Source organism: Oenanthe melanoleuca, chromosome 4A (assembly GCF_029582105.1).
Source record: "Oenanthe melanoleuca isolate GR-GAL-2019-014 chromosome 4A, OMel1.0, whole genome shotgun sequence".
NCBI lineage: Eukaryota > Metazoa > Chordata > Aves > Passeriformes > Muscicapidae > Oenanthe > Oenanthe melanoleuca.
The window spans coordinates 1,153,162-1,178,770 of NC_079338.1; the positions used below are offsets into that span (position 1 = coordinate 1,153,162).

Here is a 25,609-nt window from a genome sequence, read left to right on the forward strand (position 1 = left end):
TATTGCTGCTCCAGTTTTAGAGGAGTGATAAGAACCTTTAGCAGGGACCTGGTTTTTCAGAGGCTCTGCTGCAGCAGTTCCCAGGGTAACTTCTCCTCAGTTCTTGAGTTAAATTTCAGAGTTGGATTTAGTGAAATGATTTAAGGAATGTCTGAGTATAGTCTCTGTAGGGTCTCTCCACAGCCAGACGGATCTGGCTCATTTTGGGTGATATGTCCTGTGAATTATCTCTTCAGTTGCTCATGGAGATGGTTAATGAAGGGCAAAACCTTGAAGACAAGGCTTGTGTTAAGATGAAAGCTGAGACAATGTGAGGCTGTGCTTGGGTATGGACTGGAGTTGTGGGACCATCCCAGGTGCCTTCAGCTGATTCCTCTTGTCACACCATTTTATTTCCATTCCTGCAAAGGCAGATTTTTAGGGCCAGACTTTAAAAATTCTAATGGGAATAAGGGTGGACCTTAAACCCCCTTCTGCTTGGTTTTTAATTTGTTTTGAGTGAACAAACTGAATCTAAAGCAGAGCCACCAGAAATACAGAATCCTAGAATGCTTTGGGTTGGAAGGGGCCTTAAAGAACATCTTGTTCCAGTCCCTGAATGGACAGGAACAGCTTCCTCTGGAGGGTTTGTAGGGCTGTGCCAGGCAGTGCTGGATCAGCTGGGGTGAGTTCCAATGAAGGAATAATTCTGGGTTTCCTGGTGGCAGAGCTGGGAGGGCTCTGGCTGCTGCTGAACAATCATTGCATGGGCTGCACTCCTTAGGGCTGCTGGGAGGAAGGAAAACCCCAAAAAAAGCTGTGAGTCACTGGGGTGAGGTGCTGCCCTCTGCTCAGGGTGACAGGGATGTCCCAGCACCTCAGGTGTGCAGAGCAGGGCTGGGGGGTGAGAGAAATTGAAAATAAAATCCTTTGAGCCATGAGGATTCTGGAGGGAGCTGAACTCTCAGCTGGGCTTCCCACAGGGATCTCTGGCCAGGTTTGATGCTGGGAATTGTGTCAATGGTGCTTGCAAACAGAAGGGATCTGCTGCAGCAAGAGCCAAATCTTCACTTCTGATCTTGAGGGATTGATGTTTTCTCTCTCTGGGATGCAGCAGCAGTGCCTGTAATTCTCCAAGGGCAGGAATTCCTCTGTGCCCTCTCTCCAGTCTATAATTGGTTCCTGTGACTTGTTACCATAATAATTAAAGCCAAGTATTTAAATAAACTTTTATAAAGATAATGAGTTGCATTAGGTAGAAATATTTGTATAAAGTGGAAGCAGATAAATGGCCCAGCCCATGTTTGACACAGCTAGAAGCAGCTTTCTCCAAGGCTCAGATTATTCCAGAATTGCTCCTTAATGAGGTTCTTGCCTCTTTCCTCTGGAGGGTTTGTCCTTGTCCAGAGCACAGGAGGCAGCAGCAGGTTCTGTGGAAGTTTTCTGATCCAGGCTGGCATATTTGTACTCCTGAAAGCTCCTCTGTGATCAGTGGGTTTTGCAGCCATAAAGGATGAGGGCAATGCCACAAAAAAGCTCTGTAGGAAACACAGGGAGTCTGTTCTGTGATTCCAGGCTGGAACCATCCATGATAATTACTCTGTAATCTTTGCAGGCACCTTGCTTTGATTCCTGGAAAGTCTCACCTTTATTTACAGCTACAGTGTAAATGTGTTAATTAAGACAGTTCCAAAAAAGATTTTTTTTTTTTTTTTTTGGGAAGAGCTTTACTGCAGGATGCTGCAGGATAACTCCATGGAATATGAACTGATTGCTGGATGCTCCCTGAGACTCTGCTCACCATTGCTTCCCTCAAACACACAAAAAGAGCTGCAGCTCTGGAAGGAATCCTGGATTTAGGTGGTGCTGGAGACCTTCCCTGGCTATACATGGATAACACATGGCAAGGATGAATGCTGAGATCCCTGATTTCAGTTTGGTTTAGGCACATGGTGGCAGTGTCAGTGGGAAATCTGCTGTTGGTGTTAAAGGCTCAGCTTTCCCCTGGAAGGGAGCTGGGTTTGGGGTGTCTGGGAGAATTTCCAGGGTTTCTAGAGAAGCAACAATTTGGGGCAGGATCTCCAAGCAGCCTTCAGAGCCTGCTAGAGAGTTGGGGTTCAGCCTTACATGGCTTAAATTGTGATTTCTAACTGTGGAGGTGTGGGGATACCACACTTTAAGCTGGATAAATAAGAGCTGAGTTTGATCTTGTGGCTGTGGAGATGAGTCAGAGCTTTGTGTTCTTGAGTTGGAAGGGACCCACAAGGATCACTGAAGTCCAACTCCTGGCCCTGCACAGGACAACCCTCAAAATCACCATCTAACCCTCCTCAAAATAATCATATAGCCCTCCTCCAAATCACCATCTAACCCTCCTCCAAATCATCATGTAACCCTCCTCAAAATGATCATATAACCATCCTCAAAATGATCATATAACCATCCTCAAAATGATCATATAACCCTCCTCAAAATCACCATCTAACCCTCCTCCAAATCACCATCTAACCCTCCTCAAAATCACCATCTAACCCTCCTCAAAATAATCATGTAACCCTCCTCAAAATCACCATCTAACCCTCCTCAAAATCACCATCTAACCCTCCTCAAAATCACCATCTAACCCTCCTCCAAATCACCATCTAACCCTCCTCAAAATCACCATCTAACCCTCCTCAAAATAATCATGTAACCCTCCTCAAAATCACCATCTAACCCTCCTCAAAATCACCATCTAACCCTCCTCAAAATCACCATCTAACCCTCCTCCAAATCACCATCTAACCCTCCTCAAAATCACCATGTAACCCAGCTCCCAGATGAGAGGTTTAATTAATTTCTCTTTTCCTTTGCACTTTTTCTGCTCGTACACCCAGGGGAGGGGCAGCTTGGGAGGAAAGCTCAGCCCAGGCTTCTGCCAGGGTTAGGAATAAATGAATCAAGGGTGATGCCTCAACAAAATTTTCAATGGATTTCATTGATTTTCATTGGGTGCTTCATTCCTGCCTCATTTTTGCCCTCCTGAACCTGGACAGAAGGTCCCTGCCTGACCTGTGTTTCTGTATCCACAGGCAGGACTGAGGCTCCTTGCAGCCCTTCCCAACTGCTCTGTGTTTCAGGGAGATTATTTCTGGCATGCTCTGTCAGGTTTCTGGATTTTCTGGCTGCAGGTAGTTGTGAAACAACAGCTGTTTGCAAGTGCCACTGCTGGGCTGGCACTTTTTTTTTTATTTGCCTGCTCCTGTGGGGAAGAGGGAGAGCAAATTAAGGACAGACAAGAAAAAAGGGATTAAAATCAGTGGAAGATCCCTCTGGTTCTGTGGGAATTGAGCTTTGCTCAGGTTTTCTGCTGGACAAACCCATATTCTTGAATTTTTTTTTATTGTTCAAGCATGTCTGTTGTTTCCTCAGAAGGAAGAAGGGGTCACTTTTTCCACACTGCTGACGTGAGCTGTGAATCACAGTGGTTTTGGGAAGGTGCTGTCACTGGAGCCAGTCACCTGTCAGAATATTTGCTGCCTTCTCCCCATGTCCTGAGGAATTTTGCAGCCCCTGTGCCAATGTTTGGGTGTGAGCAGAGCTCAGAATGCACTGCTGCTGCTTCTGGAGGGGGTGGGCAGGAAGGATTGCCTCCTTGTCCATTGAACAGTGTCACCCACAAAGAATTTGGGTTTGTGTGACACGAGCTGGCAAATCAAGATGTTGTTTTTTGCCTGATGGCAATGTTTGGATATCCACACTGTGCAATTTCCTGCAGAAACTGGATATTGCCTGCACGTGTTCCCAGGCTGTTTGTGTTGTAAAGCCTGGGTGAAGCTGCAGGTGTGCTGGGCTCATCCTTGGATCTGCCCCTCAGAGGGGATGGGCACTTTCAGGGTGACTGGTCCTGTCCTGCTCGTGCCTTTTGTGTAGAACTTTGCCACACATGGCAATAAATTTATGTGCTGTCAAAAAGGAATCACTGGAGAGACTTTAGAATATACAGAATATAGAAAAGGGTGAAACTAATAATACTCAGAGTACAATCAGGGTTTGTTCCATAAATAAGGACAAAGGGAACCTTTAGCTGCTCCTGCTTTGCTGAGTTTGGATCCTTAAAAAAAAAAATGGGGTGAGCAGCCTTGGGGAGAGCAGGGGCAGGAGAGGAAAAGCTCATCAGCAGGGATGCTAATGGGATGCAGTGCTGGCTGGGGCAGGCTCTGGAGCGTGAGCAATGGGAGCTGACAGCTCCTTTTGCAGGACAAAGCCACGCTGGGGACACCAGCCTGGGCCAGCCTGGGGCTGTGCTCTGTCCCTGCACCCTGTGGGTTGGGTTGGTGCCCTGTGGGATCATCCTGGTGGGCTGGTGTGGCTGGACAGCAGATTTGAAGCCTTGGGTGAGGAGGTGAGGCCAGGCCGGGCTGCACAAATTCAGGGTAACTCAGCAACTGCAGCATTCCCACAAATTTGGGCTCCAGGCACCCCTGGTTCCTGTAGAGCATCACTCTGTGCCAGCCTGGGCTGCTCTGCAGGGGCTCTGGATGCACAGCAGGGTGAATTTTGGTTGTTGCTGTTGAAGGGGAAAGCAGCACAAAGGTGCCAGTCTGTCTAGGAGGCACCTTGTGACTTTTGAGTGTTCTGCATCAACCTTGTGAGGGAAAAGTGAGGTGCAGGCAGGTGTCAAAACACTAAAAGTTCTCTGTGTGACCCCTAAAAGTGCCTTTCTGGGGTGAAATGCCCCACCCTGAGGGCATGTGATGTTTCTAGAAACACCAGAGTAGTTTTTTCATGTGCCCAAAGGCAGTTTAGTGCAAGGCCACCAGCCTTCCTGAGCTGGGTATCCCAGAATGCTGCCATGGGCAGCAGGTGCCACTGGCCTTTTGGGACATCAGCCCTTCCAACAGCCAGCAACTGGGTTGGTTTTATGGAAAAAACAATAGAAAAAGCAGAAAAAAATAGAAAACCAGAAGATTCTTCAAGGAATTGGTTGGTGCTGAGGGCTGAGTAACCTGCTGAAATAATCCTTGGAAATGTTGGAGCAGAGTGGGTTGCTGCCTGTGCTCTGAGTCTCTGCATGGGAATTTGGGGCTGTTGTTGGCACCCAGCTCTTTGTTCCTAATCCTGCTCTGAATGTGCTGAACCTACATCAGCACAGAATCCCTGACTGGGAGGTGTGTAACTATGGCAGCACCCTCCAAACCTGACCCTCCTCTCCTCATCTGCCGTGAAAGGTGGCACTCCTTTTCTCCAGTAGTAATTCCATGTCAGAGAGGAAATATAAATAAACTCCCCAAACAAAAGGAGCAAGGAAAAAATAATTCTTTGAAACATTTGAGCAGGAACAATAGGGTAGGATATGCACTCTCTGGGGAGGGCTAATGGCTGAAACCGATAGGAGCAGAGTGCTGCTGTGCTCTGTACCTACCCAGAGCTTGGCTCAGCGAGGATTATTTATAGAAAATGTTATGGCAGAAGCATGTGTGACCTGCAGGCTCCCAGCGAGGGGAAGAGCTTTCCTGTGCTGTCTCTGGGATACAATAGACAATTATTTAGACACTATCTTTGTCTCAAGATATAAACAATTAAACGCTGGCTACTGATTTCTGCTCTGATGTTCAGACTGTGCTTTTTTTGCTTAGGGATTTGTGGAGAAGGCAAAGATTTTTAAGAAATATCAAGTTCCTGAGGCATCTCTACCAAACTGACTGATTGGGAATGTAATGTCACAAGCACCACGAAGCTGTTGCTTCCCAAAGGATGGCAGCCTTTGGCTCAGTGTTGTTGTTCAGCTGGCATTAATGGGGTGTGGATGGGTGTAGACCCCTGAATCTGCCTGTTCTATTGTTTTGGCTCATCCCTGTGTGCTACTGGATAGTAATTAAGTGTTCTTACATATAATTAACTGCTTTCAACTGGCTGCTGAACAGCTTAAATAAGCTACATGTAATGGCAGATATTTTGGTATTAGAATGGTGACAGTTGGTGCCAAATAGCTGGAGAGGTTGTGGAAAGTTGTGCATTAAAACAACCTTGTGCTGGCAGATAACTCCTTCTTCAGGCTCCCTCCTTTTCCTGGGGGTCCCTGTCCATCCTGGGTGCCAATACCAAAAGGATCCTTTTGGATCTCTTCAGGACTCACCTCAGGTTTGTTTTCTGTAGAGCAGAAGAATATAGAATTGCAAGAAAAGGGAGATGTGGAGGAGTGCACAAGGGGTGATGCTGCCATGGTTCAGTGGGCAGAGGGTGAATCTCTACCTGCAGTTCCTGGGTCAGCAGTGGGAGTCTGGAGGAATATTTAGCACAGCTGCAATGCTAGAGGTGTGTGAGGCTTGGTCTGAAATCCACCTTCAGCAAGAACTGATCAAGAACTGATCTGTCCCATAGTTTCATTCCAGTTGTATTGCAGGGATTTTCTGTGTTTCAAGCTTCTCCTGCTTGCTTTACACAAGCAGCTGGCTCTCTCCCTTCCTGCCCTGTGTGTACCAAGCTGCTGCTGGCTGGGTGGAAGGTTTTAGTGCTGTGTGTGCTGAGCTGGTGCCCTGCAGTGCCAGCCCATCTCCAGTGTGGAGCTGTGGGTTTGCAGTGAGCAGCCCCAGCACAGCCCAGTTTGTCTGACACATGCACTGCAGCAACTCTCCCTGGGCCGCAGGCAAAACGAGTCTCCTGCTCTAATTTCATTGTGTTTAGCCACTGCACAAACTTTAAAGCTCCCTGAAATGGGAAGGAAGTAATGTTTAAATTATACATGAGTGAACTGATTTACTCAGCCTGGAGTTCTGAGTTCCGTCCTTAGAAACACAGGGCTGGAGCTCTCAGTCTGTGCATCCATCCGTCTGCCTGGGGAAGATTGAATTAGCAGGAGCACAAATGCAGATCCAGGACTGTAAAAGCTTTGGCTTAAACCTGTGCAAACCATGTGGGGCAGATGCTGCTGCCACAGGGAACGTGTCTGGGGTTATCTTGTCTGCCCTCAGCAATGGGGGATTGCTGCAGGGTCCCTTCTGCCCCTGGCAAGTGGTGTAGTCACCATCTCTGGAAATGTGAAAAAAGTGTGGGTGTGATACTTGTGCTGGGTTGATGGTTGGAATTAATCTTTGAGGTTTTAGTGATTCTGTGATTCTAAAACTCGGTGTTTTGATAATGTCTGCCCGCTCCCGACTGGGAAGGGATTCAGACTGCTCCCCTGTCTGCCTCCTGCTGTAATGAAGGGCTTTAGCTTCCTGTGGAAGGGATTTTGCAGAGCATGTGAAACGCTGTTTCAGTTCTGGTCGCTTCCTACGGGCACCGGCCCCGCTCTCCTCGGGGAGCCCAGCGCCGGAAAGTCGTAACCGCGCCGCTGATGGCCTCAGATCCCTTTTGCAGATGTGTCACCCAGCTCTCTCCTTCCACCCCTATTGAAATAAATGAACAATCAAGCTGCTGTGCTGCCATACCTGGCCGGGACCCAGCAGCAAACCTTCCTCCTTGACCCACAAGCAGAGGATGCTGGGTTTCTGTAGGGGCTGCAGTGGTTTGTGGGGTGGGGATCTGACTGGATCCATCCCTGCATCCTCAGGGTGTGCTCTGTGAGCAGACACAGCTCTGCCCTCCGTCCTTGGATGCAGCACCCAGCGAGTCTGAAATGTCTGCAGAGACATAAACAGAAAGGGGGAGAAGTCACGATTCTCTCCCTATTTGTTTGACCTAAATACACTGAAGTAACTGTACCCCCATGAAAGAGATAATTTCCTGACGCTGGAGAGCTCAACATCTGTTTCCTCCCATTTTTTTGCAGTGGTAGAACACGGTAACGGAAGAACTGGCGGGGTTTTCTTTCCTCTTTTTCTTTTGTATAGCGAGAGGCGCTGCATGCTTGGGCTAAATAGGCTCTCCTAGAGCAGACAGGTTTCTCTCAAGGGTTAGAGGATCATTTGTTCTCTATTTTCTCTCCTTCCTGCCTCCCCCCGCCCCTCCTGGAGAGGAGCGGATACAGCGAAGCCCAGGCAGGACTTCCTTAGCTGGGCCATGCCTTCTGGCAGGCTGCGCCGCGTGCCCTCGCCCCCTCACCCCCCTTCCCCGAGAAACAATGGCCAAAGGCTCCTTCTTGTTTGTTATTTTGGATCCTGCAGAGGAAGAGCCCGGTGGAAGATCGTGTCCCCGGGGGCCCTCGGTGCATTCCAGCTCCGGCGGCGCCTGGGCTGCGCCGGCCGCGGGTTTTTCACCCCAGCCCTGCTGCTGGGGGGACGCTGGGTTTGGGAGCAGGTTTGGCATTGCTGAGGGGTGAGGAGGGGGATGGAGAGCCCTGGAGGGGGGTCTGGGGTGGCTGCTCCACAGTCAGTGCAAGTCCTGTCCTTGGAACCTCCAGCACAGCGCAGGTGTCGCGATGCTTCTGTTCCAACTATTCTGACATCGTTTGGACCCCCCCAGGTTCTCCTTTGCAGTGAGCCTCAACCCTCTCTATCCCAGCTCCAAAATCCTCCAGGACAACCTTGGATCTCTGCAGGCTCTGTGGTGCAGAGCACGTTTCTGGCACGTGATGCTGTCTAGGCTGCCCCAAGGGCAACCCCACCACCAATTTCCTCTTTGTTCCCTTCAAAGGTTTGTTGTTTCTCAGGGCCCCAGTCAAAATAGTTTCTTTTGTGTCATTTGGTGGAAGGGTTTGAGCATTTGCCTGGAACCTGGAATTATGTGTGTTCCAAGGGATCCTGGAATCACAGAATGGTTTGGGTTGGAAGGAACCTTTGAAATCATCTTCTTCCACCCTCTGTCGTGGGCAGGGACACCTTCCTCTATTCCAAGGTGTTCCAAGCCCTGTCCAACCCGGCCTTGGACACTTCTAGAGATCCAGGAGTGGCCACAGCTTCTCTGGGCAACCTCTGCCAGTGCTTCAGACCACTAAATACATTTTTTAAAAAAAAGTTATTTCTGCTTCTTGCCCAAAACCTGCAGTGATCTGAAGAAGATTTCAGGGTTTGTGATGTGCCTGCCTGGCAAACAGCCTGAACTGTGTGCTGTTAAATGAACAGTTTCTTTCCATCACTGGGGTCTCTTGAGAAAACTCAGCCTGGATCAGATCTTTCCTAATCCATTCTTCCTTTCTAGCAAATCTTGCTGCCTTTGGTGTGGTGGTTGAACCTGCTTTAACAGCCTGGTTTTGCTCTGCTTGTGGATAACCTGTAGGGCAGCAGCAGCAGTTTGCCCATGGGAAGTGTCACTCCTTGAGGGGTGGCTTGGAACAGCCCTGATTGCTCGGGTCTGATTTGTATCCTTTAGATATATGAGAATTGTCAAATTCAGTGGGTGTTCCCTGGGTTCTGCTGTTATTTCTGCTGGCTGGCTGGTAAATCACACTGAAAAGGAGCAGAATTGCTCTCACTCCCACCTGTATCATGCAGGAAGAGCCTGTTGCCAAGGGAATGTTGTGCAATAACCAGTGAGATACAGAGCACCTACTTCTGAGATTGGGATAGCACAAAAAATATGGAAAGAATTTGGAGGGGGAATCATGGCTGTAGATACAGATGTTTGTGTAACACACCTGGTGCCCTTGGCTGAGGATTTTATTAAACTCAGTTTATTCATCCCCCTCAGTGACCTGGAAAAGGAAAGTGAATTTTCAAAATGAAGGGCTGCTGCTTTTTTCAGAAAAAAAGGGACCCACACAGCCCCTGTACACTGGAGCTGTTGGCAGTGTTTGCTTGATACCATCTTCCCCTGCAGGTGAGGTTCTGTGTGTTTTGGAGAGCAAACACACGAGCTTTTGGTCTCCAGACCTGGCTGAGCCACCCTCCTTGGGCTCAGGTGATCTGAGGGCAGGGAAGAGGCAGAAGGGAATTGTGATTTCTGTGGTTAAAGCCCTGCTCTAAGTGATGGGAGTCCCAGCTCAGCTGCTGGGTGGTAACTTGCTACGACTTGACATCTGCAACTGCAGCTGAAGGAGGGGAAAAATAAACATGTGGTTGACAAGTGGTGTAGTTTTCTGACTAATAGCTGCTCCCAAAGCATTTCTTCAAAACCTCTTTACCCTGCACCCCAGCGAGGTGAGCAGTGGTTCATCAGACACTCTCAGGGCTGCTCTCCTCTGTACTCAAATTTTATTTTGTCATGATTGGCCTGAATGTCCCCAAACCAGCCATAAAGCCACCTTTGCCCTGCTTGGCTGATGGGAAGCACAGGTTTCCCCCAGGCAGCTGCTGCAGGTGTTGGCACAGGGCTCCAGCAGGAGCATAGCAGATTTTGGCTCCTGCTCAGGGAGGGCTGAGGGAAGCTGGAATTTGCCTTGGTGGTGGGAGGCTTTGCTCTGGGTGAGGCAGTGCCAGTCCTGGGGCTGGGGCTGGCTCAGGGGCAGTGCTGGGGCCAAGCTCAGCCTTGGTTTTGGTCCCTTAAGTTTCAGCTTTTGTATTTTCCAGACTCTGCACTGCTTTAGTTAATAACTCTGAACTTCATATAAAGTGTTAGCAAGTTCTCCTCACACCTCAGTCACACAAAACAATCCTTTTCCAGCCCCAGAACCAAGGACACCACTGCAGCTCCAGCCCCAAAAAGCAAACAGAGAGAACTGAGGAGAGAATCTGGGAGGGTGGGACTGCAGAACCTGGAATTGGACAGTGAACCCCAATGTGGAAATGGACCAAAACTCATAAAAGTGTGAAAATTTGTGACTGGGATCCATCTTGGGCTCTTGCACTGCCCAAAGTGAATCCTTTGAAAGCCTTTTAATAAATCCCTGCTTTATTCCTTTAACCCTGGCCAGCCCCTGTGTCCTCTCAAGGATCAGTTCCAGTGTGTGAACTCCTGCAGGTGTCACTGGGGGAATTCAAACACCAACAAGGTGATTTTGAAGGTGAGGAGAGGTTCAGGTGAGGCTGTGGTGGGAGATGGAGAGAAAACCAAACACTGGTCACAGAATGGGTCATTTCAATTTCAGGAAATCTTCACAAACCACCACATTCTCCTCTCTGCTTTGAGTGCTTGGGTCTGGCTTTGTGGTGGCAGCTCTAATTTACATCTGCTTTAAAGCTGCTTAAAAAAAATATAATATAACCCCCCATATTTAACTTTAAAGCCACCCATGTGATTCTGGATTCGTTTGCTTCTCTGGGGAGGGCTGTTCAGGATCTGTCCCTTGTTAGGGGCTCTCTTTTTGCTGCCACATGAGGAACAGCCTGTTTTCTCTGTGCTAGCATCCCTCCAAAGACTTCACAGGCAAGTCTCATCCCTTTGAATCTTCTTTCCTCATGCAGGATCCACCCAGCCAAAAACAATAAAGCATAAAACTGGAAAGAGAAAACAAACAAACAAAAAAAAAAGAGGATTGTGATTTCTGTCTTTTGCTGCCAGTTGGCTGCACGACTTGAAACAACTGAAGTGCTTTTCCCCCTCCCAACTCCTTCCAACCCATTCCAATGTGTTAGTCCTTAAATTGCAGCAGGAATGTCTGGGAATAACTCACATCCCAAAGAGACACCCTGAGAAATGAGGAGCTGGTCTCCTCCTCAGGCACCAGATGGAGAAACTGTCCTGCTCAACCCTTGGTTTTTTAGGAACAAAAGTTTCTGTGCTCTCTGCAGGGACCCACGACAACACAGCTCCTGCATGGATTTCTGCTGTGGGGTTTAAATGGAGGCAGGTGGTGCTGAGGCCCCAAAAGTGCCTGGGGAGGAAGGAGATTGTTTAAACCTCCATGGTGGTGGGGACAAGAGTGAGTGAGGAGAGGGCTAAAGCAGAGCAGGGCAGCATCATCTCAGTGCTTGGGTGTCAAAGGTCTCTCTGAAGAAATCAAAATGCAAAAATGGAATTAAAGCCTTTAAGTAAATTAAAGTTTATTAAGCCATTCACACATCAAGTAAATATTTAAGTAAAAGTAAGTTAGTAAGTTTTAAAGTGAGCTCTAATGTTTTTAGTAAATAAAAAGTGTCAAATGCCACAGTAGCAGTAAAAGTTCTAGTAAAAGTTAAAGCACACTAATATCTTCAACAAAAAGCTCCGTGCCCACAGTTGTAAACAAAACTTAAAGATAATAAAGCTATAGTAAAAACATTGCTTAAATTTTCCACATAAAACAAAATAAGTTGTATAAGTAATTGTATACGTAACCTAGCGTGCTAAAAAACTAAAATTCTAATAAGTTAAAGAGTAGTAGTCCAAGCTTACATCTTAACTTGTTAAAATAATCCTATATAAAAGTTTGTATTAAAGTTAGTGCCTTTTAGCCATTCACTTATTGCCACTGCTTTGCTATTGTTTTTCTGTGTGTTTTTGAAACTTAATGTGTAAGAAAATGTACTTTGTAATAAATAACCTTTTTAACTATTAGCTACTTTACTTATTTAAAATAACCCAACAAAGTAAAAGCCAAGAGCTCAAAGTAAAAACCTAAAAGCTCCAAAGCAAGTATGGATGTGTCACTGTGGGATGTATTTGGGGTGTATTTTTGGCTGTATCCAGTGATGCTCTATATCCATGGGGTATATTTGGCAGTGCACATTTAGGCTGTGTGAACTTGGGTTGTATTTGGCAGTGCACATTTGGGCTGTGTGAATTTGGGCTGTATTTGGCAGTGCACATTTAGGCTGTGTGAATTTGGGGTGTATTTGGTAATGCACATTTAGGCTGTGTGAATTTGGGGTGTATTAGGCAGTGCACATTTAGGCTGTGTGAATTTGGGGTGTATTTGGCAGTGCACATTTGGGCTGTGTGAATTTGGGGTGTATCTGGCAATGCACATTTGGGCTTTGTGAATTTGGGGTGTATTTGGCAGGGCACATTTGGGCTGTGTGAATTTGGGGTGTATTTGGCAGGGCACATTTGGGCTGTGTGAATTTGGGGTGTTTTAGGCAGGGCACATTTGGGCTGTGTGAACTTGGGTTGTCTTTGGCAGTGCACATTTGGGCTGTGTGAATTTGGGGTGTATTTGGCAGTGCACATTTAGGCTGTGTGAATTTGGCAGTGCACATTTGGGCTGTGTGAATTTGGGGTGTATTTGGTAATGCACATTTAGGCTGTGTCACATTTAGGCTGTGTGAATTTGGGGTGTATCTGGCAATGCACATTTGGGCTGTGTGAATTTGGGGTGTTTTAGGCAGTGCACATTTAGACTGTGTGAATTTGGGGTGTATTTTTGGCTGTATCCAGTGATGCTGTGTATCCATGGGGTGTATTTGGCAGTGCACACTCAGCCTGTGTCACATTCAGCCTGTGTCACCCTCAGCCTGTGTCACACTGAACCTGTGTCACATTCACCCTGTGTCACATTCAGGGTGTGTTGGGCGCAGCCGGTGCCGCCAGCGGTGCCAGCACGGCCCAGAGCGGAGCAGCAGCAGCCCTGGCAGCAGCTCACATGGCTAAAAAAGAACAAAAATGGCCAGGAGGAGCCATGGGGGCATGAAGGAAGGTGAGCAGCAGCTCAGTGAGCAGTGAGGATGGCGAGGATGAGGTGCTGGATGATCCCTGGAGGAGCTGCGGCCTGTGCAGGCCTCACGCCCAGGCCGGCTCTGCTGAGGGGAGCGGGACCTGTGATGGCCCCACAGGGCAGGAATGGGGCCTGTGATGGCCCCACAAGGAGCAGGGGACATTCCTGACTGGAATTGTCACCTGTGGAGCTGATTCTGGCAGGAATTGTAACCAGTGCAGGCCCCATGCCTGAGCAGGCTCTGCTGAGGGGAGCGGGACCTGTGATGGCCCCACAGGGCAGGAATGGGACCTGTGATGGCCCCACAAGAATCAGGGGACATTCCTGGCTGGAATTGTTGCCTGTGGAGCTGATTCCTGGCAGGAATTGTAACCAGTGCAGGCCCCATGCCTGAGCAGGTTCTCCTGATGGGAACCATGGCCTGTGAAGGCCCCACAGGAGCTGGGACAAATATGAGAAGGAAGGACAACTATGATGTCCCAACCATTCCTCTCCCAGTTCCCAGTCCTTCTGCAGGGAGGTAGATCCCTCAGAAGGTGGGGAATTGAGCTGTGGTGGGTGAGGCTATGACACTGTGTTAGTTTTATCTTTGTTTCTCATTATCCAGATCAGTTGGCGATAAATCAAATTAGCAGGGATTGGAAAGGGATCGCTGCATTTTTATAGCAACCCATCAACTTTTTCATCTTATTTCCCCCCTTGCCTCGGTTGGGCAGCACAGTGAGAGGACATCTGGCAGCAAACACTCATTTCTGCTACCCTAAGCACAGTTAGTGCCAAAAAATGCTCAGCACAAGCCCTGTGGCAGGGCTCGTGGAAAGCCAGATGAGGGTTGTCCATAAAAATGAGGGATGCTGGTTGTTTCTGTTGTTTGTGCTCTGCTGCTGTGGCTCCTCTGCCATTTGTGGGGGTCTCAGGGGTTATCTCTTGTTGGAGGCAGAATTGGTGGCAAGGTAGAAACAGATTTTTTTAACTGAATGCAAGGCTCATGAGATGCCCAGGGCAGTAATTAATTGCTGCATTAATTAATTAAATCCCCTTAGTTTTAACAGAAACAGTGAGTTTAAATGTTTTTAGTAGATAAGGGGGCTGTTCACAGTGCTAGTGTGGCTCTCCTGCTGCTTGGGGGAAAGTGGAGAGTTTCTCTCATGTCAAACCCATGTCTTGGGGACTCACTATTTTTTCTTTTTTCTCCTATGAGTAGGATTGGAAATGGAGGGAATTTTTGAGTGCCTGGCATGTAGTTCTGCTTTCTAGAGAGCAAACCCAGGACCAGCAGATCCAGCCCCAGGAATCTGTAATATGGAAATTCCTGGGGGACTGTGATATGGACAGGGCAGATGTATTCCAGTGGAAGGATATTCCAGTGGAAGGGAAGCTTTAGGAGCTGAGCAGGAGTTCAGCTGTGTTGGCAGAGCTGCTTCAGAGTGATTTCCATTGCTGCTCCAGACGGGGGAACTGTATTTTTAATCCTGTCCATGGAACTCACTCGAGGGGAACTCGTTTTTTGTAGCATTGAGTGGTGGCCAAGCAGCTTTCATTGAGCAGAGCAGTGCCAGGAGGGATTCCTGTGCTGGTGCCGTCGCTGCTGTATGAAAAAACCTGGCTTGGATATTGCACGAGTTTTCTGATGTTGTAGTATTTTAAGAGTTGCATTGCTTCCAGGAAAAGGCTCATCCTGACTTTTCTTTGAATGGCTGCCTGCAGAGACAGAGCTGTTGGGAGCATGGTGGCAGTTCCTGGCAGATGGGGATGGTGGAGATGACAGTGACAGGGACACTCACTGGAATTTCCTCTCTCCTCTCTGCTGTGAGATTTGGTGCATTTAGAGTCTCTGCAACTTGCAAGACGAAGATGTGATTCATGGGATTCTGAGCATACTTTGTGGTAACTTTATTAGTGCAGGAAGTTTATTTGTGGTCACTAAACGTTCAGTCATTTAAGTCAGATTTAAGTAGCTTTAAAATTTATATGGTTTGGAAGTAAAATTTCAGCCTGCCTGGAATCAATGGGGAAAACCACCACATCCACTGGGATAAGGTTTGTCTTGTGATGCTTTAAGAAATGCATCTTCTAAAAGTTTTGTGGTCCTAATTGCCTTTTTTTGTTCTTTTCCCTCCAAGTCTTGTGAAGAAAGCAATCTGAGGACCATGCATCCGTGACTCTTGGAACCAGCCTGTGAGCCAGGGCGATGGAAGTTCTGGAGGGCCGCCAGCGTACTGCTTCCGTGAGCATTCCCAATGGATTTGCCAACAGGATTTTCCAAGGGAGCATGGAGGGAGGGAGCACTGATGCCTTGGAGGCCTGTGGTGCTGAGCACTGCGCCTCTGGTGATGCAAACCCCGGTGAGCAGGAGGAAACACACAGGTATAAGAAAACAACCAAGGGCAGCCGGATCTGGAATTTCGTCAGACGAAGGAAAGGACTCTCCACGAATAAAGACAGACCCCAGTCCATGATTCTGCTGGGAGTTGCCTCTGAGGTCTCAGAATTAAAAAAGCCATCCTTCATGGACAGGGTACGCTCGTCAAAAAAGGGAAGATCCTCCAGGACGCCCAAGAACGTGGATTTGAGAGCACCCAGAGCGCAGGATGTGTGTGACCCTGAGGAGGAGCTTCCCTGCAGTGGGCAGAGAGCTGTCTACAGGGTGAAGAAGCTGGGGGACGGCCGGAGGCCCTCCCGCCACTCCTACGCCGGCTACATCGAGGACTTGGACTCTTCCTTTGAGGACATAGAGCTGAACATCAGCATTCCTGAACTCGATGCCACTGAAAGTAAATGTCTCAGGGATATCAGTGGCAGATTACACGGTGAGGATAATGATGGGAACTGCCACAGAGGACCAGCCAGGAAAAGCGAGTCTTTGAATTTTGAGCACGTTAAGAGTTCTGCAATTACAGAAGGGGACAATCAAAAGAGGTGTGCTGTGCTCCCACAGGAGAGCAGGAGAGGAAGGAGCTCTGATGTCTGGAGCTATCTGAAAGGAATTTCATTAGCTAGCAAAGATAATTCAAAGCTCCCAGATCAAAGGGCTGAAACCAATTTTCAGAACGTGGAAAACACAACGGATCATTCCGCTTCTTACCTGGACTTTGATACGAGGTGTGAGGAGAATCTCAGCCAGCGAAAAAAACCCAACGGTGCCGCCAAAGCCACTCACTTTGGGGGCGTAGTGAGGTTCCTGAGCAGCGTGGCCGAGGCGGCTCGGCGGCTGCGGGGCTCCTCCAGAGCCTTCTCCCCCGATGAGAAGAGGCCTCAGCGCAGTTTCCGGGGCCGCAGGCAGGACGCTGCCTCCCCCAAGGAGGGGTTGGTCATGGAGAACGAGAGCGCCAAGGCCTTTTGCACGGTGGGAGCCTGTCTGCAGTCCCCGGATTCCGGCACCTGGGAGAACCTGAGCTTTGAGAGTTTAGCGGGGAGGGAGAACTGCAGAACCGCGGATGGGCTGAAAGGCCTCGGTTCCTCTGGTCTGGACAGTGGGAATGACAGGCTGGATGGAGCCCCGTGTGCTCCCTCTGGGCCAGAACCACCCGTGTCCCAGCTGGCAGAGCTCGCAGATGGGTCTTTCATTGAGCTGAACAGCAAGGACCCCTCTGAGGATCTGGTTGAGCTTCCACAGATGACTCTGGCTGAACCAATTCAGGACTTGGGCACGACTCCAGAGAAGACCCAGGTCATGGCTGGGGACCTGCTGCCCTCCCGTGATCTTTCTGTGAATACTTGGGATTCTGGGGGCCTGGGCTGTTCTCCAGCTGTCAGTGGGGACTTTTCTGCAGAAACTGAAGTGCAGACCCACCTCCCACTGGCATCGCCAGCTAAACTTGATTCTGGGGACGTGGCTTGTGCCCCAGTGGTTGCTAAAGACATGGATCCATCTCCAGCAGTTGCTCAGGAGCTTTCAGAGACAGAACTGGATAATCAGGACTTTAGAAATCCTGAGCTGCCTTTGCAAAACTTGTCTGGAGGTGAGCTGGAGTTTCAAGACACTGGCAGTGCCCTGGAGAGGGTCGTGGGCAGGGACCTGCCACCTTCCCTTGATCTTCCTGTCAATAATCTGGATGCTGCAGATCTGGGCTGTTCTCCAGCTGCTGATGGTGCCTTTCCTGCAGCCACTGAGGCTCAGACCCACCTCCCACAGACATCACTGACTAAACTTGATACTGAGGACGTGGCATGTGCCCCAGTGGTTGCTAAAGACATGGATCCATCTCCAGCTGTGGCTCAGGAAATTTCAAGGACAGAACTGGATAATCAGGACTTGAGAAATCCTGAGCTGCCTTTGCAAGACTCGTCAGGAGGTGAGCTGGGTATTCAGGACTCGGGCAGTTCTGCAGAGACATCACAGGTTGTGGGCAGGGATGTGCCACCTTCCCCTGATCTTCCTGGGAATGAGCTGGGTGCTGTGGACTTGGACCATTCCCCAGCTGCCAATGGTGACTTCTCTGCAGCACCTGAGGCTCTGATCCACCTTCCCCAGGCAGCTCTGAGTGAAGAGGTCCAAGACACTGTCAGTAGTCTGGAGAAGAGTCAGGTCATGGGCAGGGACCTGCCACCTTCTCCTGACATTCCCGAGAACATTCTGGGTGCTGCGGACATGGGATGTTCCGCAGTTGCCGACGTGGACTTTTCCATAGTGACTTTTTTAAAGTGTTCCACAGTGAAAAGGCAGAGTTTGAAACAGCCTGGTGGCCGCAATAAAAAGCGGGGAACCGCTTCATTTGTGGAACAAAACTCTGTGGAGGTCATGGACAGAGTGGAAGAGTTTGAGTGCAGACCCTTCCAAGTGCACGTCTCGAGGATCGTCTCTTCCGGACGCCTCAAAAATGGAAAGGTAGGAGCAACTTTGTAAGGTTTGCAAGAGGACCACACTGTTGTACATCTCAAAAAGCTGGTTTGCACTTGAAAGCATTTTTTTTTTTATATCCCTCATTGGGATTTCCAGCTAAGGAGGTTGTTCTGTGAATGGTGGCTGCAGACAGAGCTTTTAGATCAGTCTGAGTCTGAGCTCTTAAAGTTCCAGAGCTGCTTCTCCTACGACCCTTTGTGTGTATCAGTGTCTCTTGAAGAGGGTTGTCCGGGTTTGAAGGACAGGTGTCTGCCAATAAAGGCAGAAGCTTCTCTTTGAAATGGACAATGTAAACCCCCTCCCTCCAAATTATAATTTTGAAATTAAGGGGCTCTCAGGCAAAGAGATGGGAATTAGCAATAACAGTTCTTTACTAGGAAAATTAAAATAGAAATGCAGTATTACACAGAACAATCCCAAACCCTGCCAGAGTCAGAATCCAAGCTGACACCCGTCAGTCAGTCAGGGTGTTGGCACAGTCCCATTCAATGGTGGCTGCATCCTCCTGCAGGGGCAGATGTGGTTCAGCTGGAGCAGTGCTCCTGGAGAAGGTGCAGTTTCCTCTGAAGCTCCAGGGATGATGTGCAAAGGTCTGGTTTTCCTCTGGGATCCAGTGGAAAGAAGGTGCCTTGGTGTCCAAAATGTCAGTTTTTATCTGGGTAGGAAAGGCTTGGCTCCTCCCCTGGCTGGAGCATCTCCCAGTGGGATGATGGAATTTTATCAGTCATGCCCTGGGACTCAGTGGCCATGAACAGGAGATATCTCCTGGAGGGAGGATGGGCTGTGGGAAGATAAAGATGATTGCCCAGCTGGTTTAAAGATGGCCCATGAGCAGATAATGTGTGCCAGGAGATCAGGGTCACTGCCCCAGCTGGGTTAACAGGTGGGGACAGAATCCACATTTCTGGCCATATCCTATATTGCAATCCAAGACAAGGGTGTAGCAGTTTTTCTAGTCCTAGACACTACCTTTAGGTTTTTTCCTCTTTGCACTTAAGTTCATTTGAAGTAGAAGCTCCTAAGAAGAGGGGTTTTAGCAAATTGAGAGTTTTTAAGTGTGCTCTGGGCAAACAGAATTTAACAATTGCACTTTGCTGGAAACACAGAGCAGTTTTCTGTGTGTTTTCTGAGTTTTCTTACCTAAAATAGTTGTAGGAGTGATGGGTGATGAATGCAGGTGAGTGGCTCCAGTCATGGCAGGATGTTCCTGTCTGGTAAAAGCAAGTCTTTCAAAGCCCTTAAAGTCCTTAAATCATTTAAGTGGACATTGCATTTTGGACTAGGTTCTGGGTGTTACAAATCTGTCCTGTCCAGCTTACTGCTATGAAACCTCAGAAATCCTGTGGAGCCAATGTAGAGCCCAGTTTTAGGGTTTTTTGGCTATCTGCTGGTTAGCTGAGGCTGGAATGAGGATTTTTTCTTTCTTCAAGGTGCCAGGTAGAAAAATTAGATTGATTTGTGAAGAAACTTTCTCCTTTCCTTCTGGGTTTGGAGTGACAAGGGATATTCCAGAGGTGGTGACACTGTTGCCTGTTGGGAAAGGGGTCACAGTAACTTCTGAGCCAAGAGGGGAAGTGTTTGAAAATTGGCAGCAGATTAGAAATGCTGGAGGGAAAAAAAATCTGGACTTCTGACTTGCAGCTAAAACAGTCAGCAGTATTGTTAGTTATTCCTGGTTTTGTTTCTCTGCTGTGTTTTGTGTAATCCAAAGAATTACAAAAGCTCACTGTGTAATCCAGAGGAGTGAGTAGTGGTTGGTAGAAACATTTTTAGAAGGAACTTGAGAGGCTGTGGTTTGATATCCCTTCCCAGGGACCAAGCTGAAAGTATTCTGGGCAGGAGCAAGATGAGAGAGGCACGAAGGGATGGAGTGGAGCAGAGGGAAATCCCAGCAGCTTCTCCCAGAGCAGAGGAGGGCAGAGGCTGATCCCAGCACTCCCAGGATACAATCCCAGCTTTCCCAGCTCAGCTGTGTGAGCTGGAGATGCCCTAAGTCCAAGCTCAGCTGTTGCAGCTCACTAACACAACCAAGAAACTTAAATGTGGTGTTTGAGATAACTGGGCAGGAAACTCCCCCGAGTTCCCGTGGAGCGTGGCGATAGCACACGACCTCCGGGCTGCTGCAGCTTCCTCTGGCTGGGAGGGCTGGCTGCCTCCTGGCAGGAGCTGGGAGGGAAAGCAGGCAGCCCCAGCTGGGCTGGGAGCACCTCCTGCACCCCAGGAACTCCTGCTGCAGCTGTGGTGCTGATGGCACCAAGGGCAGAGCAAAGGGAGGCTGGAGGAGGGATCTGCTGGGCAGGAGCAGCCCTGCAGAGCTGCCAGCAGCTCCGGTGACAAATGACCTGAGATAGCCCAGGGGTTTGCTGGCCTATCTCCCATCAGGGAGCGGCACTCGGAAACACTTTACCAAAAATAAACACGGGAGAGGAGTAACTTCAGCCTGAGCGTGACAGTAGCAGCAAACTCAGCTCCAGCCCCTTATTGTTTTAGGGCTCAATCCATCTCTTTGCTGGCACCTGTTCCTCAGGACAGTAGCTGGCCCTGCTGCCTCCACTCCAGGCTGCTCTGATGAGCTGCAGGATTTGGATTTTAAGGGAATTGCTCAACCACAGGCAGGGAGAAGGTGCAGCCAGGATGGGGTGGCTTGGCCAGGCCAGCTGCTCTGAGCAAGTGCCCATTGTGTGAGCAGAGTGGGGCAGAAAGCATTTCCCAAACAACTTAAACATTGCCCCAGAAAAAGCATAAAAGTTCCCACAGAAACACTTTACCATCTCTCCTGTGGGGAGGTGGTGGGAGAAACTGAGGCTGATGTAGCACAAGGGATGCTGGAGTGGGATTTAGGGGATCTGTACATTGGTTCTGTCAGTAAGTAAATCTGTTTAGTTGTATCTGTAATTAATGGCCCTGCTTTTTGCTTTCCTGGTCTTGCCTTTGAAAATTCTAATGTCTTTGGGCAGGAGCTGAGTGATATTATGGGCAAGTAGTTTGGTAGGATTTGATCCTTGTGCTTTAAAGGAAATAGTATTGCAGCAGCATTTAATAAAAGTGGATGCAGAAAAGAAGAAAAGCACATCCCTGATAGTTGCTTTCAGACCCCATCCCAAGTTCTTATGTTCTGGGAACTTGTGAAACAGTGGAGATAAAATGTTTTGAAGAATTGGAAGAACATGGAAGGTCAAAACAAATTGTCAGTGGGAAGTGCATTACTCCATGCTGCTCCACTCTGGAATCACAGTGCCATCCTTATTCTGAGGTATGAGAAATGGAGGAAAAGATGACATGGAGGTTTCTCTAGTTTTTGGACAGAGTTTCCATTTTCCATGTCTCCACTGAAGTAAATTATCCTCCTCCAACCTCTAAAACCACCACAGCATCCCAGCAGGGGAACTGCTGCTGCTGGAAGTCAGGCAGAGCCCCAGGAGTTGTCTTTGAGATTCCCAGTAGCTTGAGATGATGCTTAGATGGAAAGCAGCTTTGATACAATTTATTTTGCAATTCCAGCCTTCCATCAGAATTCCAAGCTGGCTGGTGTGTCCATGGACAGGGCTTTGGAGTGACATCAGGAAAGGCTGCAAAACACCCATCTGAATTCATATTTCAGCTATCAGTTTGGAGTTTCTTGGACCCAGAAACAAGTGTCAGGTTTAGTGTCGGACACATCTGCCATAGGGTGAGGTCCCTGCTTGTCCCAGGGTCACAACCAGGAGCCCCTGGGCTGGTGTCACCCTGGCAGTGACACAGCAGAGGGCTTTCACTGCAGTCTTTCTGTGCCCTCTGCTGGCTTCTTTGGGAAATAAGAGTTGTTTTTTTTTTTGATGGACCTAATCTTTTTTCCTTGGGGTTCAGGATTTTATCTCCAAAGGGTTTGCAGGCTGCAGCTTGTTGTGGCTGTGCACAGAGCCCAGCTGGGTTTGTGAGGCCGTTCTCTGGGGGAATTAGGGTTGCCAGAAGTGTGAAAATGAGATTTCCACAGCTGTGTGTCCCATAGGGTGAGGTGCCAGGCTGATGGGATGCTGTGCTGGTTTCAGGGCTCTGTTTGTGTGCTCAAACCCCTGCATCACTGCAGATGTTTCTCCAGAGCAGCTGTTGAGGTTATTCCTCCAAACCTTGAACTCGGGATCCAAAGTGTCCCAGTGGCACAAAGGTGCTGCTGCTCAGGGTGGCCCACATGGATGTGGGGTCTGTCAGGGCTTTAGGAGGTTTTTGGGATCCCTGTGCCATGGCTGCTCCTGCTGTGTGGGAAAGCAGGAGCTCTCCCTGCGGTGGGTCTGACTGGAAGTGCAGGATTTACTGATTTGCCTGAGTGTGCACATGCCAGGGGCTGGGTTTGCAGATCTGCTGCCTGATAGCTGGGGCACAGCTCAGATCCTCCCACAGCTCTGGGCTTTGGCTTTAGTGCAGCTCCAAGTGCCTCTGCACGAGAGGCAGATCCAGCAAAATTCCCTTTTCTTTGCTGAGAAACTGCAGGTGGTGCCCATGGTGACTTTTAGGTTTGTTGTGGAGCAGCTGCAGGGATGGGATTGCTGAGTGGATTTATCCCTTCCCTCCCACTGCTGGATGACACTGACCAGGAAATGGGAGAGTAGATCTTGACAGCTTTCTTCATCTGCTTATTCAGCTCCTGGGTTGTGTCTCAGCCTGCTGTAACAAAAGACTTTATAGTCCTTCCAAATTAAGAAATAGTACTTTGCTTTCTAAATCCTGCTGTTGCCAACAGAGTGCTATATTCCTGTCTGCAGAGGTGCCATTTATGGCAGAACGAAGATTTTGGGTATTTATGGCTTTTAATATGGTTGTGTCTGACAATCATTTTATTTTTAGAGGAGACAAAACCTCTAAAGCCTATCTGCAAGCTGTTCAGATTCTTGTATTCATAATAACCAGGAGGTGCTAGCAAAATCTTGAATTAAAGCCTATATTTAGTGCTGTCTATAGCGGGGTAGGGTTTTTTGGGAAGCATATTTTTAACAACATAGGGAAAGGCAGGTTGAGTTTGCAAAGCTGATTGGCTTTGCATGTATACAGAACCAGCCATGAACACATGGATAATTCAGATTTCCACATGTTTTCTTTAAACACATGGTGTGTCTTTCCTTTATCCCATTCCCAGCCTCAAAAGTTCAAACAGGAATCAGAGCAGGGATGGAGAGGGGCACCTCTGGCATTGCTGGCCTTGTGCTAAAGGGACTCTGTGGCCAAAATTCCCTGGATGGAAGGTTTTCTTTGCCTTTTACCTCCTCCCAGCTGTTTTCCAGCCAAGAGAAGTGTGCTGGCTCACTGGATATGATGCTGCTGCTGGGAGATGGAGCCTTAATTCATCCACAGCTTTCTTTTGGGGTAATTACAGCCTGTCTGCTTTGCTCTTCATCTGTAAATGAAAATAACAGCACAGGAGTGAAAAGGAGCTGCTGGAGTCCTGAGGATGGATCCACCAAACCATCCCAGGCACTGAGTAATTAGCAGGCTCCTGGAAGTGTGACAGATGTGTCTGTGATTGAGCCTAGAAACCTCCTGTTTGCTTCCCCCTGACCTTTGTCAAATGATTTTTCGTTCTGATTTCTTGACTCTGAGATTATACACAAGACTTCCACAGTGCCACATGTCACCGAGAATAAAATGAAAAGTAGGAGTTGGAATTGTGATGTTTTTAAAAAGAACATTCCATTCTGCAAAATGTCATGGTACAGTTGTCATTTTCAGGAACTTTTCCTCCTGGAATAGAATAATAAAAGTTCCAACGTTTTTCTCCATTTAGCTGTAAATGCCAATTCTTTGGATCAGTGCTACCAAGCATTTAGGTATAACTGAGGTATTTGACCATTTTATGGGTGCTTCAGTTGATTGTGTGCTGGTTTGCAGGACAGGTGTCTGCCAATAAAAGCAGAAGCTTCTCTTTGAATTGGAGAATGTAAATCCCCTTTCCTCCAAATTATTATTATCATTTTGAAATTAAGGGGCTCTCAGGCAAAGAGATGGGAATTAGCAATAACAGTTCTTGACTAGGAAAATTCAAATAGAAATGCAGTATTACACAGAACAATCCCAGCCCTGCCAGAGTCAGAATCCAAGCTGACACCCGTCAGTCAGTCAGGGTGTTGGCACAGTCCCATTCAATGGTGGCTGCATCCTCCTGCAGGGGCAGATGTGGTTCAGCTGGAGCAGTGCTCCTGGAGAAGGTGCAGTTTCCTCTGAAGCTGCAGGGATGATGTGGAAAGGTCTGGTTTTCCTCTGGAATCCAGTGGAAAGAAGGTTCCTTGGTGTCCAAAATGTCAGTTTTTATCTGGGTAGGAAAGGCTTGGCTCCTCCCCTGGCTGGAGCATCTCCCAGTGGGATGATGGAATTTTATCAGTCATGCCCTGGGACTCAGTGGCCATGAACAGGAGATATCTCCTGGAGGGAGGATGGGCTGTGGGAAGATAAAGATGATTGCCCAGCTGGTTTAAAGATGGCCCATGAGCAGATAATGTGTGCCAGGAGATCAGGGTCACTGCCCCAGCTGGGGTAACAGATGGGGACAGAATCCACATTTCTGTCACATCCTGTATTGCACCCAAGACAGACTGCACCTGTTTTATTCAAGTAAATATTCTGTGGGCTGTAGCTGCAAGGACATGCCTGGTTGGCTGTTGTCACCAGTGAGCTGCCAGCCCATCTGGCTGCTCTTTGCTGTCCCTTGCAAGCAGCCAGGCCCAGCTGCCACAGGATCCTCAGCAGCAGCTGATTCCTTCCCTGGCTGTGCAGGTGTGGCACACAGATATACTCCATATATATACTTGATATCTTCAGAATGCTAATATCTGATTATTACATCACACTGTCTTTTATACCCTCTACACAATTTACACTTTCTTCTTGGTCACAGTTAGTCAACATAACAATCATTGGTGGAAAGTTCTCCACCCCTGTTCTTCCCAGGACCTTTCAGAAAATACCTTCCACAGCTGTGGGGTTTTTTTCCTAGTTATCTTCTTTTTCTCCTTCTTCACTTCTTAGTCTACATCCCAACAGCCTTGGTCAGAGAATACTTCTCAAAACAAACCTCATTTATTAACCCTCTCTAATCCAAAAACCAGCTGTGGGTCCTACTATACTGCTGGGACTTGGGAATGGGAGAGCAGCAAGTGGGTCTCCTCCAGAAGTTCCTGGGACACTCAGTGGCACTGGAAACTCCAAAATGTACAAGGTCTGAGCCTGCTGAACCCTGCAGCCAGAACTGCACTGGGTGCTGATTGTGCTCTCTTGGAAAATCTCTATTATTGAATTGTATTATTGAATTGTATTATTGAATTGTGTTACTGTGTATTGTATTATTGTCTGTTCTTGTCTGTCCTGTGGTTGCTCTGCCTGAGATTTGACTGCTGTTGGTGAAATGCGGTGGTGATTTTATGCAGAAAGAAAATCTGACCCGGTTGTTTGGG

At 48.3% G+C, this 25,609-nt stretch overlaps 1 protein-coding gene across 3 annotated transcripts in view; it reads left to right on the top strand.

Annotated features, from left to right (window-relative positions):
- Positions 1-25,609, top strand: part of ARHGEF9 (Cdc42 guanine nucleotide exchange factor 9) — a 189,742-nt gene that overhangs the window by 7,376 nt on the left and 156,757 nt on the right. For all 3 annotated transcript variants that reach the window (XR_008840491.1, XM_056491259.1, XM_056491260.1), the window contains exon 2: positions 15,472-18,176. Coding sequence is in view for 2 of the 3 variants with exons in the window: in XM_056491259.1 (XP_056347234.1) it covers positions 15,540-18,176 (2,637 nt within the window). In the remaining variant the exon portion in view is untranslated. The remainder of the gene's footprint in view (positions 1-15,471; positions 18,177-25,609) is intronic.